The 13,720-nt window shown below is 51.3% G+C and overlaps 1 protein-coding gene across 6 annotated transcripts in view; it reads right to left on the bottom strand.

The window, feature by feature from the left end:
• Positions 1 to 13,720, bottom strand: part of PPIP5K1 (diphosphoinositol pentakisphosphate kinase 1) — a 53,002-nt gene that overhangs the window by 5,763 nt on the left and 33,519 nt on the right. For 3 of the 6 annotated variants that reach the window (XM_081964420.1, XM_081964415.1, XM_081964419.1), the window contains 10 exons: positions 8,965 to 9,106; positions 7,083 to 7,306; positions 6,862 to 6,989; positions 6,548 to 6,662; positions 6,086 to 6,193; positions 5,896 to 6,012; positions 5,386 to 5,550; positions 5,149 to 5,233; positions 2,349 to 2,471; positions 510 to 572 (listed from right to left, as the gene is read on the bottom strand). In XM_081964420.1, the coding sequence (XP_081820546.1) occupies positions 510 to 572; positions 2,349 to 2,471; positions 5,149 to 5,233; positions 5,386 to 5,550; positions 5,896 to 6,012; positions 6,086 to 6,193; positions 6,548 to 6,662; positions 6,862 to 6,989; positions 7,083 to 7,306; positions 8,965 to 9,106 (1,270 nt within the window). The remainder of the gene's footprint in view (positions 1 to 509; positions 573 to 2,348; positions 2,472 to 5,148; positions 5,234 to 5,385; positions 5,551 to 5,895; positions 6,013 to 6,085; positions 6,194 to 6,547; positions 6,663 to 6,861; positions 6,990 to 7,082; positions 7,307 to 8,964; positions 9,107 to 13,720) is intronic. The other 3 variants (XM_081964416.1, XM_081964417.1, XM_081964418.1) reach the window with 3 other exon arrangements.

Genomic DNA, 13,720 nt, shown 5'->3' with positions numbered 1-13,720 from the left:
GGGGAATGACCTTCTCCCACATCCTTCCCCCATCTGTGTTCTAGAAAAGTGCTTCTGTGCTAAGGCAAATGGCTTAAAGGTGAACAGGGTGGGTGGGTGGGTGTACACTTTGTTGGACTTTCACAAAGCAGCAGATGTTTCCCCCTCCTCAAAAGTCTCCTTCCAATTGAGCTCAAGCCCTGGTGACTTTGTCCATGGGTCAGTGGACATAATTTCTTGAAGAGGTGCAGAAGTCATTCAATTTCATTGTACACATGTTGTGCATTGACAATAAAGGTTTGATTTGATTTGAAGTGACCCTGGCCCTTAAGCCCACCCTCGTTGTGGTGACTAAGTGACCCTTCTCTCCTCCTTCTGAAAAGAGCAGACAGTGCGGTTATTGTGAGGCAATACAAGACAACATTACACAAGACAACCAGTCACAAACATACAGCAAAAGATGAGGACACAGCAAGGGCAGGGCAGGGACAGCCGAGAGGGGAGAGTCTCAAATTAAGAAGCAAACGTACCATTAGTTGGATGCTTTGCAAATGACACAGAAAATCTCTTTATGGCTGGCATAGACAAGAGCTCTGGGGAAACAAGAAAAAACATCCCTTCAGTGCGGAGGGGCAGCTGGCCAAAGCTGCTGCTGGTGGGGAATCACAAGGGAGGGGCACAAAGGACAGCGGAGAAGCCGGGCGAAGCTCACTGGATCCCCAAATTGTACTGAAAGGCAGGAGAGCCTCTTCAGGACAGGACGGAGATCCGAGCCCAACTTGAAGAAAAGGAGACAGGAGAGAGAGAGCCTCTGTGGGCATCTCTTCCCAGCCTCTTCAGGCACAAGGAAACAGGGTCAGCGGCCGGCCCTTCCCCACCAGCCAGGCTCAACCAGGGCTCTGCAATCCAAGAGAGGCTGGAGGGGGACTTTGCAGTTCCTGGCTGCATCCACTCCTGCTTAAACCTGAGCAGTTTTAAGGCTTATTTATAGGAGGTGGGGTTAGTTTATGCTCTTATTGTGGTCAATTTATGGTTTGGTGTGTTATATGAACCCGGAAAGTGGATTAACTCAGTAGTCACTTAATACCAGCTATGCCAGGATTGTCTCGGTGTCCAATTTCTTCCTTCGGTCCGGTTCAAGGCAGCAATTCCACAACAAAATCTGGAGGACTTTCGCATCGCCCCTAAGAGCCACTTTTGGCATCAGAGGCCAGATTCCCCTGATGGCCCATCATCCACAACGTCTCCCAGACCTTCAGACTGACCACACAGTAGAGCTCTTGAAGTCTCCTCCAAAACTGCAATCTTTAGACTAACAACTGCCAACCCAAATGCTGACACTTTGCTTGAAGAGGTTCAAGACAGAAAGGAGCTGCAGAATCAGGGGAGGGCAGGGGTACATCTCTGGGTTTGTTTGGGCAGGAGACCACCCCCAGCTTTTTAATAAGGGAGGGGCACATCTTCTGGGCTGACCTCAGGGGACCTGGGCTCCTCTGTGACACCCCCCACCAGCCCTCCTCCCTGCTGGTTCCCAGAACCCTTCAGGGACTGAAGTGGAGATGCCCCCCCCCCCCCACGCACCAGAGGGGCATTTACTGTATACTGGAAGAACCAGGTTTCATTTATTACTTTATTCTTTTTATAAATATCTCAAAGCAGCAAATGTACTTAATGCTCTCCCCTCCTCCCCTTTCCCCATCAACAACAAACCTGTGAGTGGAGTGACTGGCCCAAAGTCATCCAGATGGCCTTCACACCTAAGGCAGGACTCGAACTCACCATCTCCTGGTTTCTAGGCCGTCATCTGACCCACTAGGCCAAACTGGCTGAACTTTCTGACTGACCAAACTTTCTTGGAATATAGGACTTTTTATTAGTACTGGGAATTTATTTATATTAAGCCTGGTAGTGAAATAGAGCATATGCCATAGAGAATCAGGTTCAGAGGAAGTGGCATTCAGACGGAATAATAATTAAATATCTCTACAGAATGTAATTCCTTGTCCTCCAATCATCCTCACACACCCCCCTTCTTTGAACTTGTTCTAATTGCTGAATCCTTCTTCATAACTAGCTAGGTTTTCATAACTAGGTGCTTCAAAAAGTTTTTACAGATGCGAGTTATCCTTGCAAATACGCATTGAGAAATTTCCCAAAGGCCTTGTATGGCCAACGCCCCACAATGACCTTCCACCTTGCCTCGTTGGCTTCCAGCTGCCAGGCACAAGCAGCAGCCTCGGGGCAGAAAGGAAAGGCCAGTCCTTCCCCACATCTCCCTTGTGACTAGAGAGGGGCTCCAGCAACTCCCCCTAGCCTCCACGCCCAGGCGGACCCTGGTTCCCTGGCCCCAAATCAGAAGGCGCGCCTACCGTCTTTGTACAGAAAGTTGGAGACAAACTTTTTCCCATGGCTGCGTGCATAGTCCTGAAGATTTGGGGCACTGGAGGAGCCCCCCAGGACGGTGGTGCTGAAGAGCCTTGAGCACGGTGACCCTGGAAAGCAGAGCGGGAGCTGATCTCTTCACATCTCTTCCATAGCAAGAAATCCCATTGCACCAGTGAGCAGAGTTCCCTCCCGCTGGGCCAGAGGTAGTATTCAGCCAGTTCTGACAGGTTCTGGAGAACCGGTAGTGGAAATTTTGAGTAGTTCAAAGAACCAGCAAATAGGCTGCCCCCCCTGCCCCCTCCCGCCACTGCCGCCTCAGCCTCCCAGCCGATCTTCTTTTGTTGCCCTGAACAGGACAACAGGAGCTGGAAAGGGGTGGGGAGGGAATGGGGCTGTTGCAGTATCCTTCCCCTACCACGCCCACAAAGCCACACCCATAAAGCCATTCCCAAAGCCACACCCAGAGAACCAGTAGTAAACAATTTTGAATCCCAGCACTGCCCTGGGCCCTGTCAGAGGATGGCTCAAGAGACCCAGGAGACAGTGGGCAGAGGGCATCTTGCCAGCTCTAGAATAGGAGATGGCTCCAAGCTTTGGGTCAGCTGAAAGCCAATGGATGGCAGCTGACTTTGCCTCGTGCACAAAGGGCATCGGCAGAAAAGAGTCCTGGACCGTGACTGGTCCTGGATGGCAATAATGGAAATGGAGGGGATTTTTTCACTTTGGAACCCTTGACCAGAAAAAAATAGAGGGACTCAAGAAACTGTGCAGGAGCCCAGGGAAAATCCTCCATCAAAGCTCAGAATCAGCTCACGGGAATCTCAGGACTTAATGCCTTTTAAAAGCAGCTTATCAGCTTTGCCAAAAGATGTCCTCCATGCAGGATGCTTCCTTCCTGGACCATTGTTCTCCCAATGAGGAAAGCAAGCAGGGCTTCTTCCATGGGCCCTTTGGGGTGATCTGCCCACCACCACCACCACCATCACAGGGGGCTTTGGCTGGCCAATGGCTTAGGAGTCTCTGGGGTGCCTGCAAGTCGGTCTTGGGCCATCTTTGCAGTTTTTTGGGTTTGGCACTCAAGCTTGAGGCCTGGCCCCCAGCGGGCAGGGAGGGAATCTCAGAAAGGAGGGGCTTTCTTCTCTCTCCTTTCTGAGATGCCCCCCAAGACTGAGAGCCAAAGCGGCTTGTTCTGGTTTGGGGATTCTTCCCCCGCTTTGGGGGGCAGGATGCGAAAACTCCCACAGGGAGGGGGTCTGGATGGGGGCTAGATTGCCTCTTAGAGATTAGTGTTGATTGCTGGTGACTGGTGTGTGTTTCAACTGGGCTTGTTTCATCATCTGCCTGGGGCTGCTGCATTCTTCAAGCCACCAAAATTCTGTAACCAAAGAAGGACAGCGGCCTGGCACCAACCGGACACTTCCCAGCCCAAATCTCTTTTTTCTGTAAAGCTGGATTTTCCTGGGAAACCTGAGCCATCTCTTGGCACAAAACCCCAGGCTGGCCTTTTCCAGCAGGAAAGTAAAGAAGATGGGAGGACTGCCCAAAGGGCAGCGTGTGCCAGGAAAAGCCCTTGGCTCTCCCCCCCCTGAGTGGGAACTTCTGCCCTCCTCCCTCACCTGCATCCAACAACATTCTCTGTCGCCAGCCTCAGATCACTGGCAGGCTTTTCCAAAATTTCCACATCTAAAAATTTGATGGCATTTCCTGGAATCTTGAATTTCTATCTTGAAACCTCCTTACAACCAATTGGCAGCCTTGTAGAGCAGGTTGTTGGCTCTATCTGAGAGAACTAATCAAAAGCTCAGCTATCCCCACCCCCCGCCCACCCCCAGCCTCCTTGCAACCATCCTACGCTCCTTGAGGAGGAGGGGGAGGGGGAGGACCATCTCCTTGGCCCCGAAGGAAGCCATCTCTCAGGCAGGATGGAAGGCAGAAAAGCAGTTATCAGCATCGCCTCCCAACTGGCTGGCTTGTGGCTGCTCAAAAATTCTCCTTGCAGGGATGGTTTCCTTCCATTGAATCTCTGGCATGCTAAAGCCCAGCAATCTCCCTTCAACCCCCAACCCCTTCCAACAGTTCAGCTCTGGGCTCAGGCATGAGGAGAGCAGAGGAGGCTGTGGGCCACCAGGCTTCATTGCTCCCTGAAAGATGGCCGCTTCCCCAAATGTGGAAGCGGCCCCTGCAGCCTTGGTGGCAGGTGCTCGGGAAGACTAATCCTGGCGACTGGCCAAGCCCCTGAACAGCCCAGCAGCACAAGCAGGCCAATGATGCCCGGCAGGGGCCAGGCCCCTCAGCAGCCTTCCAAGACAACCCAGCTAACATGGCTCCTTCCCAGGCAATCTGCAAATGGCAGATTGGGGTTGAGGGTCACTGAGCACTTCAAGGGCCAGGGAGGCAGATCCCCTTCAAAGGAAAAGGAAGAACCCGCTCTCCAGCCAAGAAGTGATGCTGCTTTATCTTCAACGGGCCTCTTCCTGAATTGGGACTATCACGAACTCCTCCTAACTCAGCCAATCTAACTCCAATCTTCACAGAAGGGAAGCTTCCTTGGTTTGAGGACAGACAAAACTGCACAAAGCAAGCAGAGCAGACTTCCCCACAGTTCTTCCTCTTCAGCAGGAGCACCCCACCTGCTCAGCTGGATCAGAGCCCCGTTGGAGGCTAACAGATGCTGAGCGGCTGCTTCTGCCTCCTGCACCTCGGCTCCCCCAGCTGCTCCAAGCTCCCCTCCCTGCCTGTATATCAGGCCAGTTTAAAAGGGAGCAAATGCCTCATGCCTCATACCTAAGCCACTTTGTTTCCCTTCTGATGAATGCCTGGCGTAGGAAAAGAGCCGGTACCCGCTGGATTTGGATGACTCGGAGAGCACCTGCAGAAAGGAAACGTTTGTAAAGCCAAGAGAGCCAAAGGAGAGCAGCCCCCACTCTTCCAAGGAAAAGAGCACCCCCCCTCAGAGCCACCCCTGCCTAGGCTGCAACTGAAACGCATTGCTCCCCCTCCTCTTCCAGCTCCCCCACTCACCTCCATGGAGCCAGCCTTGCGGTTCCGGATCAAGGGTGACCGGCGCTGGATGCAGACCGGCTCCGAAGGCTGCGGGGACCGGGCCTCCACCCTGTCTGTCTCATCGTTGCCCTTGGACTCCGCCAGGTCCTCCAGACTCCCCTGCTCCAGCTTTCTGGCGTCCTTCTGTAAGAAAGCCGAGGCTGTGATGCTCCAAGCACTGGGAACCTCTCTCTGGGCACGGAAGCTGCCTTGCTAACAGTGGAGAAGGAGAAGCAGGCTAGCCGGCTTTGGGCTGCCAAGACAGGAGAGCTCTCCTTCCTTGCTTTTGCAGCTTGGTTGCTAAATGCATTTGTGCCAAAGTTTTCTCTTTAAGAAGAAAAGAGAGATGGAAGCATTGTTAGAGTAACAAGAAAAGGTGGCAGCTGTTTCTCTGTCACTCTTGCTGCTGCAGGAACAGCCTGACACCCTGTGGATGACACGAAACACCCTGCTTTGGCATCCAGCTGCCCTCCCTGGATACAAGCTCACCTCTGCAGAGGCCGGGCGAAAGCCACATCCCGCTGGGGCACTGCCTTCCTCCTCGCAGCCTTTCACTCCGGGACTGAAATGCAGCTCCACATGGAACCTCTCCTTGGATGATGGGTCCTGCAGAGGCCACACAGTGGATGAGGTGGGCCCAAGTGCTCAGCTGGCTCAGCTCTGGCCGCCCCCCCCTCACCTTGTTGTTGTCCTCATACAGCATGATGACAATCTGGGTCATGTAGTTCAGCTCTGAAATGGCTCCCAGGTAGTCCATGGCCCTCTTCCACTGGGCATCTTTTGAGTCCTGGCATGAAAGGGAGTGGCAGAGGCAAAGCCAGGCAGGGAGCCCTGAGTAAGGGGGCCTCAGGGAGTTGCTGCTGCATTCCCTCCCCTCCTGGCTGGCCTCAGGCAAAGGTAGCTCCCCTTCCTTCTGCAGCCCCACAGGACTCCAAAGCCCATCATGCTGTCGGCTGCCCCTCAGGAGACCAGGACCAAAGAATAGCCACCTCTGGCACAAGTGCCCCAGTCCCTGAAACAGGAGGGCTCTGCACTCAGAAGCCTCCATCAGCTGGGCTCATGCTGAGAAATGGAGGCAGAGCTCTGGGCAACACCCTGAACGTGGCACCCTGAAGTGTCCTGGTGGTTGCTCCCAGCTTACATCTAGCAGGCCTCCATAGCGGAAGATGCTAAGTAGGGAATGGACATGGCTCTCACTGGTGAAGTACAAACGTGTCCGGACATGGCGCCCTGGAGACAGGACTCCCCTGGAATACCTGCAAGCAGACCAGACAGGCAGCAAGAGTCACCCTGCTGGGCAGGCAGGACTGGGTCACAAAGGCCCCCAAGGCCCCCTCTGCAAGCCCAGGAGCCGGGGAAGGACCACAGGGTGTCATCAGCTGGCTTCCTGTAGTCAGACAACCCAGCCCAAGCCCACCCTGTCAGGGGCAAATTGGGCATCTGCCCACATCTTACAAGGGGTGCAGCTTGTTGACAGACTCGTCCTCGTGGGTTCGCTGCAGGTCCAGCTGAATCTTCTTGATGAGAGGCAGGCAAAAGCCCACCGCAATCTCCAGCTTCTCCTGCTGGCTGATTCCGTACTCCTGCAAAAGGTCAGGGTGTTTGCAGGGCAGCCTCAACACAACACAGCCTGACCGGAGTGGCTTGGCAGCAGAGGAGCGAGGCTTGCCCCATACCTGGGGGATGACAATATCCGCCAGCGCCTTAGAGAGCCGGAGCAGCTCATGGGTGCCTTCCAGCTGCAGGCCAGCATTGTGCTGGATGTCGTACTTGACACAGTCGTAGATGTCGGGGATCTTACTGATATCATAACGTCGGTTCTTCAGTCGGAAGTCTTGCTCCAGCTTCCTCCAGCGTTGCAGCATCAGCTCCAGGGTCTCACTGTGGTACAGCTGCAAGTCTGCCAAGCCAGAACAAACTATCAGTGCCACATGAAGGGACAGATCATGGTATCCTACTGCGACGACTCGGGGGGTTGGGAGTGGGGGCACCGTATTACGGTGGTTCTCCTCCTACCTGTAGGATCGGTCGCAGTTTGTGTTGACTGGAGGGCAGAGATCAACCCCCAGGCGCGTCACTTGTGGGGTGCCCCAGGGGTCGGTTCTCTCACCCCTCCTGTTCAACATATACATGAAACCGCTGGGCGAGATCATCCGTGGTTTTGGGGTACAGTATCACCAATATGCTGATGATACCCAACTTTTCATCTCTACCCCAAACCACCCAAACGATGCCCTCGATGTGATGTCCTGATGCCTGGAGGCTGTGCGGATCTGGATGGGGAGGAACAGGCTCAAGCTCAATCCCTCCAAGACTGAGTGGCTGTGGTTTCCGTCATCCCGATTTGTACATCTTGTTCCATCTTTGACAATAGGGGGAGAAATTTTAGCCCCCTCAGAGAAGGTTCGCAATCTGGGAGTCCTCCTGGATACGCGGCTTAGTTTAGAAGAACACCTGACAGCCGTGACCAGGGGGGCCTTTTACCAGGTTCGCCTAGTATGTCAGTTGTGCCCCTTCCTGGATCGGGATGCTCTGTGCACAGTCACTCATGCCCTCGTCCTTTCTTGCCTGGACTACTGCAATGCTCTCTACATGGGGCTGCCCTTGAAGAGCACCCGGAGGCTTCAGCTGGTCCAGAATGCGGCCACGCGGGTTGTCATGGGGGTACCTAGGTGCTCCCATGTTACACCCCTTTTAGGCGGCCTGCACTGGTTGCCGGTTGTTTTCCGGGTGCGATTCAAGGTATTAATTATGACCTTTAGAGCGCTCCATGGCTTAGGCCCAGGGTACCTGCGAGACCACCTACTGCCACCAGTAGCCTCCCACCATCCAGTACGATCCCACAGAGTTGGCCTCCTCAGGGTGCTGTCAGCCAGGCAGTGTCGGCTGGTGACCCCCAGGGGGAGAGCCTTCTCTGTGGGAGCGCCTTCCCTCTGGAATGAGCTCCCCCTGGAGCTTCGCATAATCCCTGACCTCCAGTCCTTCCGACGCGCCCTAAAAAGTTGGCTTTTCCAGCAAGCCGGCCTGGCCTGTTAATGTTAATTTTAACTTATTTTAAATGTATTGGTTATTTTAAAATTCAGTTTGGTTTTTTTTGGATATGGATTTAATCTTTTTTAACTTTTGGGATGTGTGTTTTTTAATGTTGTACGCCGCCCTGAGTCCTTTTGGAGAAGGGCGGCATATAAATCCAAATAAACCAAACCAAACCAAACCAGATCAGCTGAACCTTGGATGGCAGACCAGCTGTTTCTTACCACTCCAGGATGTCTGCAAGCAGCAACCCCAAAAATACTGCTGCTCAAAGACCACGTTTGGCTTTGAGAATACAGAAAAAAGCTGGGGGAGCAGAAGAGCAAACTCCCTTTGGATAGAGGAGCCTCCTAAGCCCTGGGCTTCTTTCACACAGTCCAGGACTTTGCCCCTTGGTCCCAAAACTCTTCAAGAGCTTTATTAGAAAAGCAACGAAGATCCACCAGCTCAGAAGCAGCCCACTATTGCACAGGCCACGTCCGTGCAACTCCCACTTTTCTCTGCTACAAAGGGAACGACTCATACCAGCAGACTTGGGGTCCTCCAGACGTTTCTGGATCTGGGAAATGAGGTTCTCAATCAGCTCAAAGACTTGTTCACAGGTCTCCACTGGATTCCCAATGATCCTCATGGACTTGATGAGCGAAGTACTGCCTGTTGGTGCCAGCTGGGGAGAAATCAGAGCAAAAGATCAACAGTGCCCATGAGGGACCAACCAGGCTGCTGACCAGATTTGGTCCAACTGGCTCCACCATGCTCAGCTGGCATTTCTGGAGTTGAAAGCAGAAGCCATTGGGAAATGTAGTCTATGTCAGACCTGGAAGCCATCTTTATTCCGTCTTGAGGAATGCTTGTCTATTGAGTTTCTTTGCTCCAGCAAGACTCCTGACTGCGCATGAAGCCAAAACCCCTGACTGGAGATGCCAAGTGTTAGCAAGATTTGAAAATAATAGCTATAATCCAATTGGCTTGAATTACAGTAATAAGAATATATAACATAATATCACAGGGTTGGAAGGGACCTGGGAGGTCCACTAGTCCAACCCCTTGCTCAAGGCAGACAACCTGCCCAGACTATTCTTGAAAACATCCAGCCATGGAAAACCCACAACTCCGGCAGGCAAGCTGTTTTATTGATTCAATCAATAATCATTAATTAAACACGCAACTATTGCCATTCACAAAGGTTACTCCTATGTCAACTTTATGAACTGCATGTATTTGCACACTTCTACTTCTACTTTCTTCAAAAGGTTTATATAACCTTATTACATTATTCTAACTGGATGCCAGTGAAGAGATGCCAAACCTATTTATGATAAAGGTTCATTTCTGATAGTTTTTAAGATAAGGAGAGAGAGAGAGAGAGAGAGAGAGAGAGAGAGAGAGAGAGAGAGAGAGAGAGAGAGAGAGATGATGCAACTCCTGCATAAACTCTCCAAGCTTCTAGTAACTCAGGTTGTTGAAAATTGAATTATCTTACAGTCCTTAACAGGAATCACATCTAGTGCTAACAGTTCCCGTGGTGCTCGCTCTCTCCAGCGCCATTGACACTTTTATAGAGCTCTTCTCATTCCTGAATGCCTTTTCCTGAATTGTTGCTATTCACTTGTGATAACTCCATTATCACAACATAATTATTTCATTTTTTATTCTTTCACACCCATTAAAGAGGCAATATGTCAGGAGACATTCAAATGTTGCAGAGAAATGTTTAGTTCCTCAAGAAGGCTTAGATTTGGCAATGCTGTCCATCTTGTTGAGCTACATCCCAGGTGATGGTGAACCAAAACCGTTTTTATTCTGGGATATGCAATACCTCACTAGATGGATTCTCTCTTAAAGGGCTCGAAACCCCTGGGGCATAATACAGTATGGCAAAGTCTACAGTGTTCCCTCCTCAAGGGAGGCCTTCTTTTTCTTCTTGGAAAAATGAGCTTTAGCAGCAGGAGGTTTTGGATCTGGCTGGCTGCCCTCCTCTTTCTTGTCTCCTCCAGAGAAGCTGTATATAAAACTGCAGCCTTCAATAAAACCACCAACAATAGAACAAATATCCTTGTAAAAATACATTAAGCAGGGTTCATTTCCAAAAAGGCAAGGATAAGATGCCTCATGGTAAGTTAGATTTCTAGTGGCTTAATGTATACCTCCGTGCAGTTTCCTTGGCAACCACACTGAAGTGGATGGCTTTGGCCTTCTGCTAGGATCAATGTTTGATTTCCATGTTTAGGGGCAGTGTGGGGCCTCAGCAGTTGAGACGCTGGGCTTGTCAGCTGGAATGCTGGCAGCCCAGGTTCAAGACGCAAGCACCACACCACAGGGTGAGCTCCCGTTATTTACCCCAGCTCCTGCCAACCTAGTCGTTTGAAAGCTTGTAAATGCGAGTAGATAAATTGGTACCACTTGGGGGAGAAGTTAACAGCACTTCATATTTTCATGCAGGCCACATGATCACAGAAGCCCCTTTGGACAACGCTAGCTCCCTTGCCTAAAAAACAGAGATGAGCTCCACCCGCTTGAGTTGGAAACAACTAGACAGGGGAAATCTTTAAAGCTTTTTCGGCACAGCCTGGCAATCTCCCATCAAAGTCAGTCCAAGCCTGACCTTGTTCATCAGGCAAGGCTACTGCAGCCACCTGCTGAGATGGCCCTGCAGATGCCTGAGAAGGAAGCTGCCTTGTTTGACTGGCTGGAAGCAACAGAGGAGCCAGCAAAGCACCGTTCCAGAGTTTTTTACATGACTGGACAGCACAAAGGGACACCCAAGTCCACCTTGAGCCATGGGATCAAAGGGGAATCTCCCATTGAAGTCCAGCAGACAGGAAAGGGCCACCATGTAATTCCCAACACATTCTGCCTCAGCCTTACCTCATGTCCAGTGTTGCAAGAAAATCCACATGGCTGCACTCTATAGCTCTCTCTCCCAGCAAAGATAAGAAATCAGAGCAATCAAGTCTACTGTCAGGCCTGCAGAGGTTCTTTTAAGAATCTTTGGCCTGCCACACTTTCTTATAATTTCCTATGTTGTTTCATTAGTGTAGTAGTTGGGAGGGGGGAATAGAAAGGAGTAGATTTGTGGAATGTATTGTTGTCATTCTTTCTAGAAGCCAAGGTCATCTTTTGTCTCCGCACCTTGACACCTGACCGGAACCAGCGGGGTGGATTGTCAGGGTCGAAGAAGAATATTGGACCATGTGATGGATTTATGGGAGTGGGCCTAAGTTTATGAACTTTCAACTGGGTGGAATTCCAGGAAAAAAATCAGAGTTGGAATTCCACAGACGTGCTAAGATGCCTGTATGATTAAATTGGAACTTTAAGGATGATCCTGCCGTTGACTCTGATTGATTTCATGCATGGTATTTGGAACGCTGGCATTATTCCAACTCTCATTTTACTTTTATAGGGGTACTGAATCCCAGTTCTGACCCAATCCTGGGCAGGACGAAATTTCAGTGAAGATGGAAGAAGGAAAAAATGCAAAGAGAAGGCTAAGGATAATGGATCACTTGCATTTGTCGATACTATCTATGCACCTTCTAAAGAAATAGTTGAGGCTGCCGAAGCAAGGGGGAGGGAACTTCAGCTGGGCGCCCGGCGAAAGGAACCAAAACTCAGGCTTCCCTCGGAGACGGAATTAGACCTGCGAGATGAAGCTTCAGGATTTATAGCTTCTCAGGAATGCCTGCTAGAAGGAGAGGGGGCCCCCAAGGGAACTCCGACAGACGGCTGGATGATGGCCAGAAGGGCTAATGAATGGAGATCTCAGCCGCCCTCATGCAGCCATTCTTTGATGGGTCTCCAAGACCAATTCAGACAGCTAAAAGTGAGTGAAATCCAACCCCTCAGCCGCCCAGGACCACCTACATGGAGCCTGGCAAAGCCCACATTATCCTTCCCCAGCAGAGATACTGCTGCACAGTGGAGTGGAGATCTTGGCCCCTTCCACACAGCCACCAGCGAATCAGCACACCCACCCCCCTCTTGGAGTGCAAAAAAATTGGGAAGTTAAAGCCAGCCAGCAAAAAGGGGCCTGGAACACATTCCCCTCCCCCCCCTCTGCAAAGTGGTGGCTCTGAACCCATGAATCAAGCCACTCCAGGTTGGGCTTTCTTCCCGGGTCATGGATGGGCTCAATGCCAGTGGATGCTTGCCCCTTCCCAATAAATGGTGCCATCCCAGATAGCTACCCCTAGTCAGAGCCAGGGACTGAGACCACCACCAGAACCCCCTCCTCCTCCAACACCCCCACGTTTTCGTGCAATGTTCAATGGGACCCGAGACAAGCTAGCTTACTTCATGAATCAAGTATTAGCATATGTTGACCAAGTAGGCCCACAATACTCGACAGATCGAGAATTGATCCATGAAACAGCAGAGGGGATGAATGAAAGAGAGGCTGCACAATGGATAGCGGAACTCCATGAAGAAGCAGCTCCCGAGTTAGATGATGTAACAGGGTTCATCCAACTAATGCGTGCCCGATTTTATGATGTGGCCCAACAGGTGGATGCTGAAGACCAGATCCAGGAATTACGACAGGGTAAAAGAATTAGTTTGGGAGTTCCGAAGAATAGCTGGGAGACTACTGGCCAGAAAGACTCTTGGTCTATACGTTCAAAAAGGCCTTAGATCCCAAACTGAAAGAAGCTTGTGCCGTAAGGGGGACCCCAGATCGTCTCCAAGATTGGTACACCACTGCAATCATACTGGACCACAAGATTAACACCTATCCAAAGCCAGGTACCATAACCCATGCCAAAAAACCTTTGGCCCACGGAACACAGAGGCAGCAAACTGAAAACCCCCCACCAACCCCTCGTTCCTGGGATCCCAAAATAGAGTGCTACCGTTGTGGTCAGCTTGGCCACCGGGCATCCAGCCCCAGTTCCACAACCGCGCCAGCCACCTGCCATCACAATCAAGAAAACCCCCAGAAAACCCCCAGAGAACAGTCATCTGGTACAACAGCCAGCAGAGGCAGGGAGCCAAGCCACTGAAAACGCCTCTGCCACCTCAGAAGAGGAGGAGGAAGGAAATCCAGAAGATGACCCAATGGTGAGTGCACCTATCCGCCCCTTCCAGATAAAAGCCAAACTCCAAATATCAAAAACAGGGGTGGAAGGGGTGATTATAGATACCCGCTGCACCCGATACTTAATCAGCATGTCAATAGTGGAGCAACTAGGTATACGCACCAGACCCCTAAAACATCCCATTCCGTTTGAGCAAGTAGATGGAACCCTAATTGGGGGAGCTCCGGCTACAAAGATCACTGAGT

This window comes from Natrix helvetica (genome assembly GCF_964273705.1).
Source record: "Natrix helvetica genome assembly, chromosome: 12".
In the NCBI taxonomy this organism is placed as follows: Eukaryota; Metazoa; Chordata; class Lepidosauria; order Squamata; family Natricidae; genus Natrix; species Natrix helvetica.
Note: the sequence above shows the minus strand (reverse complement) of the source record. Positions and strands in the feature narration are given on the sequence as shown.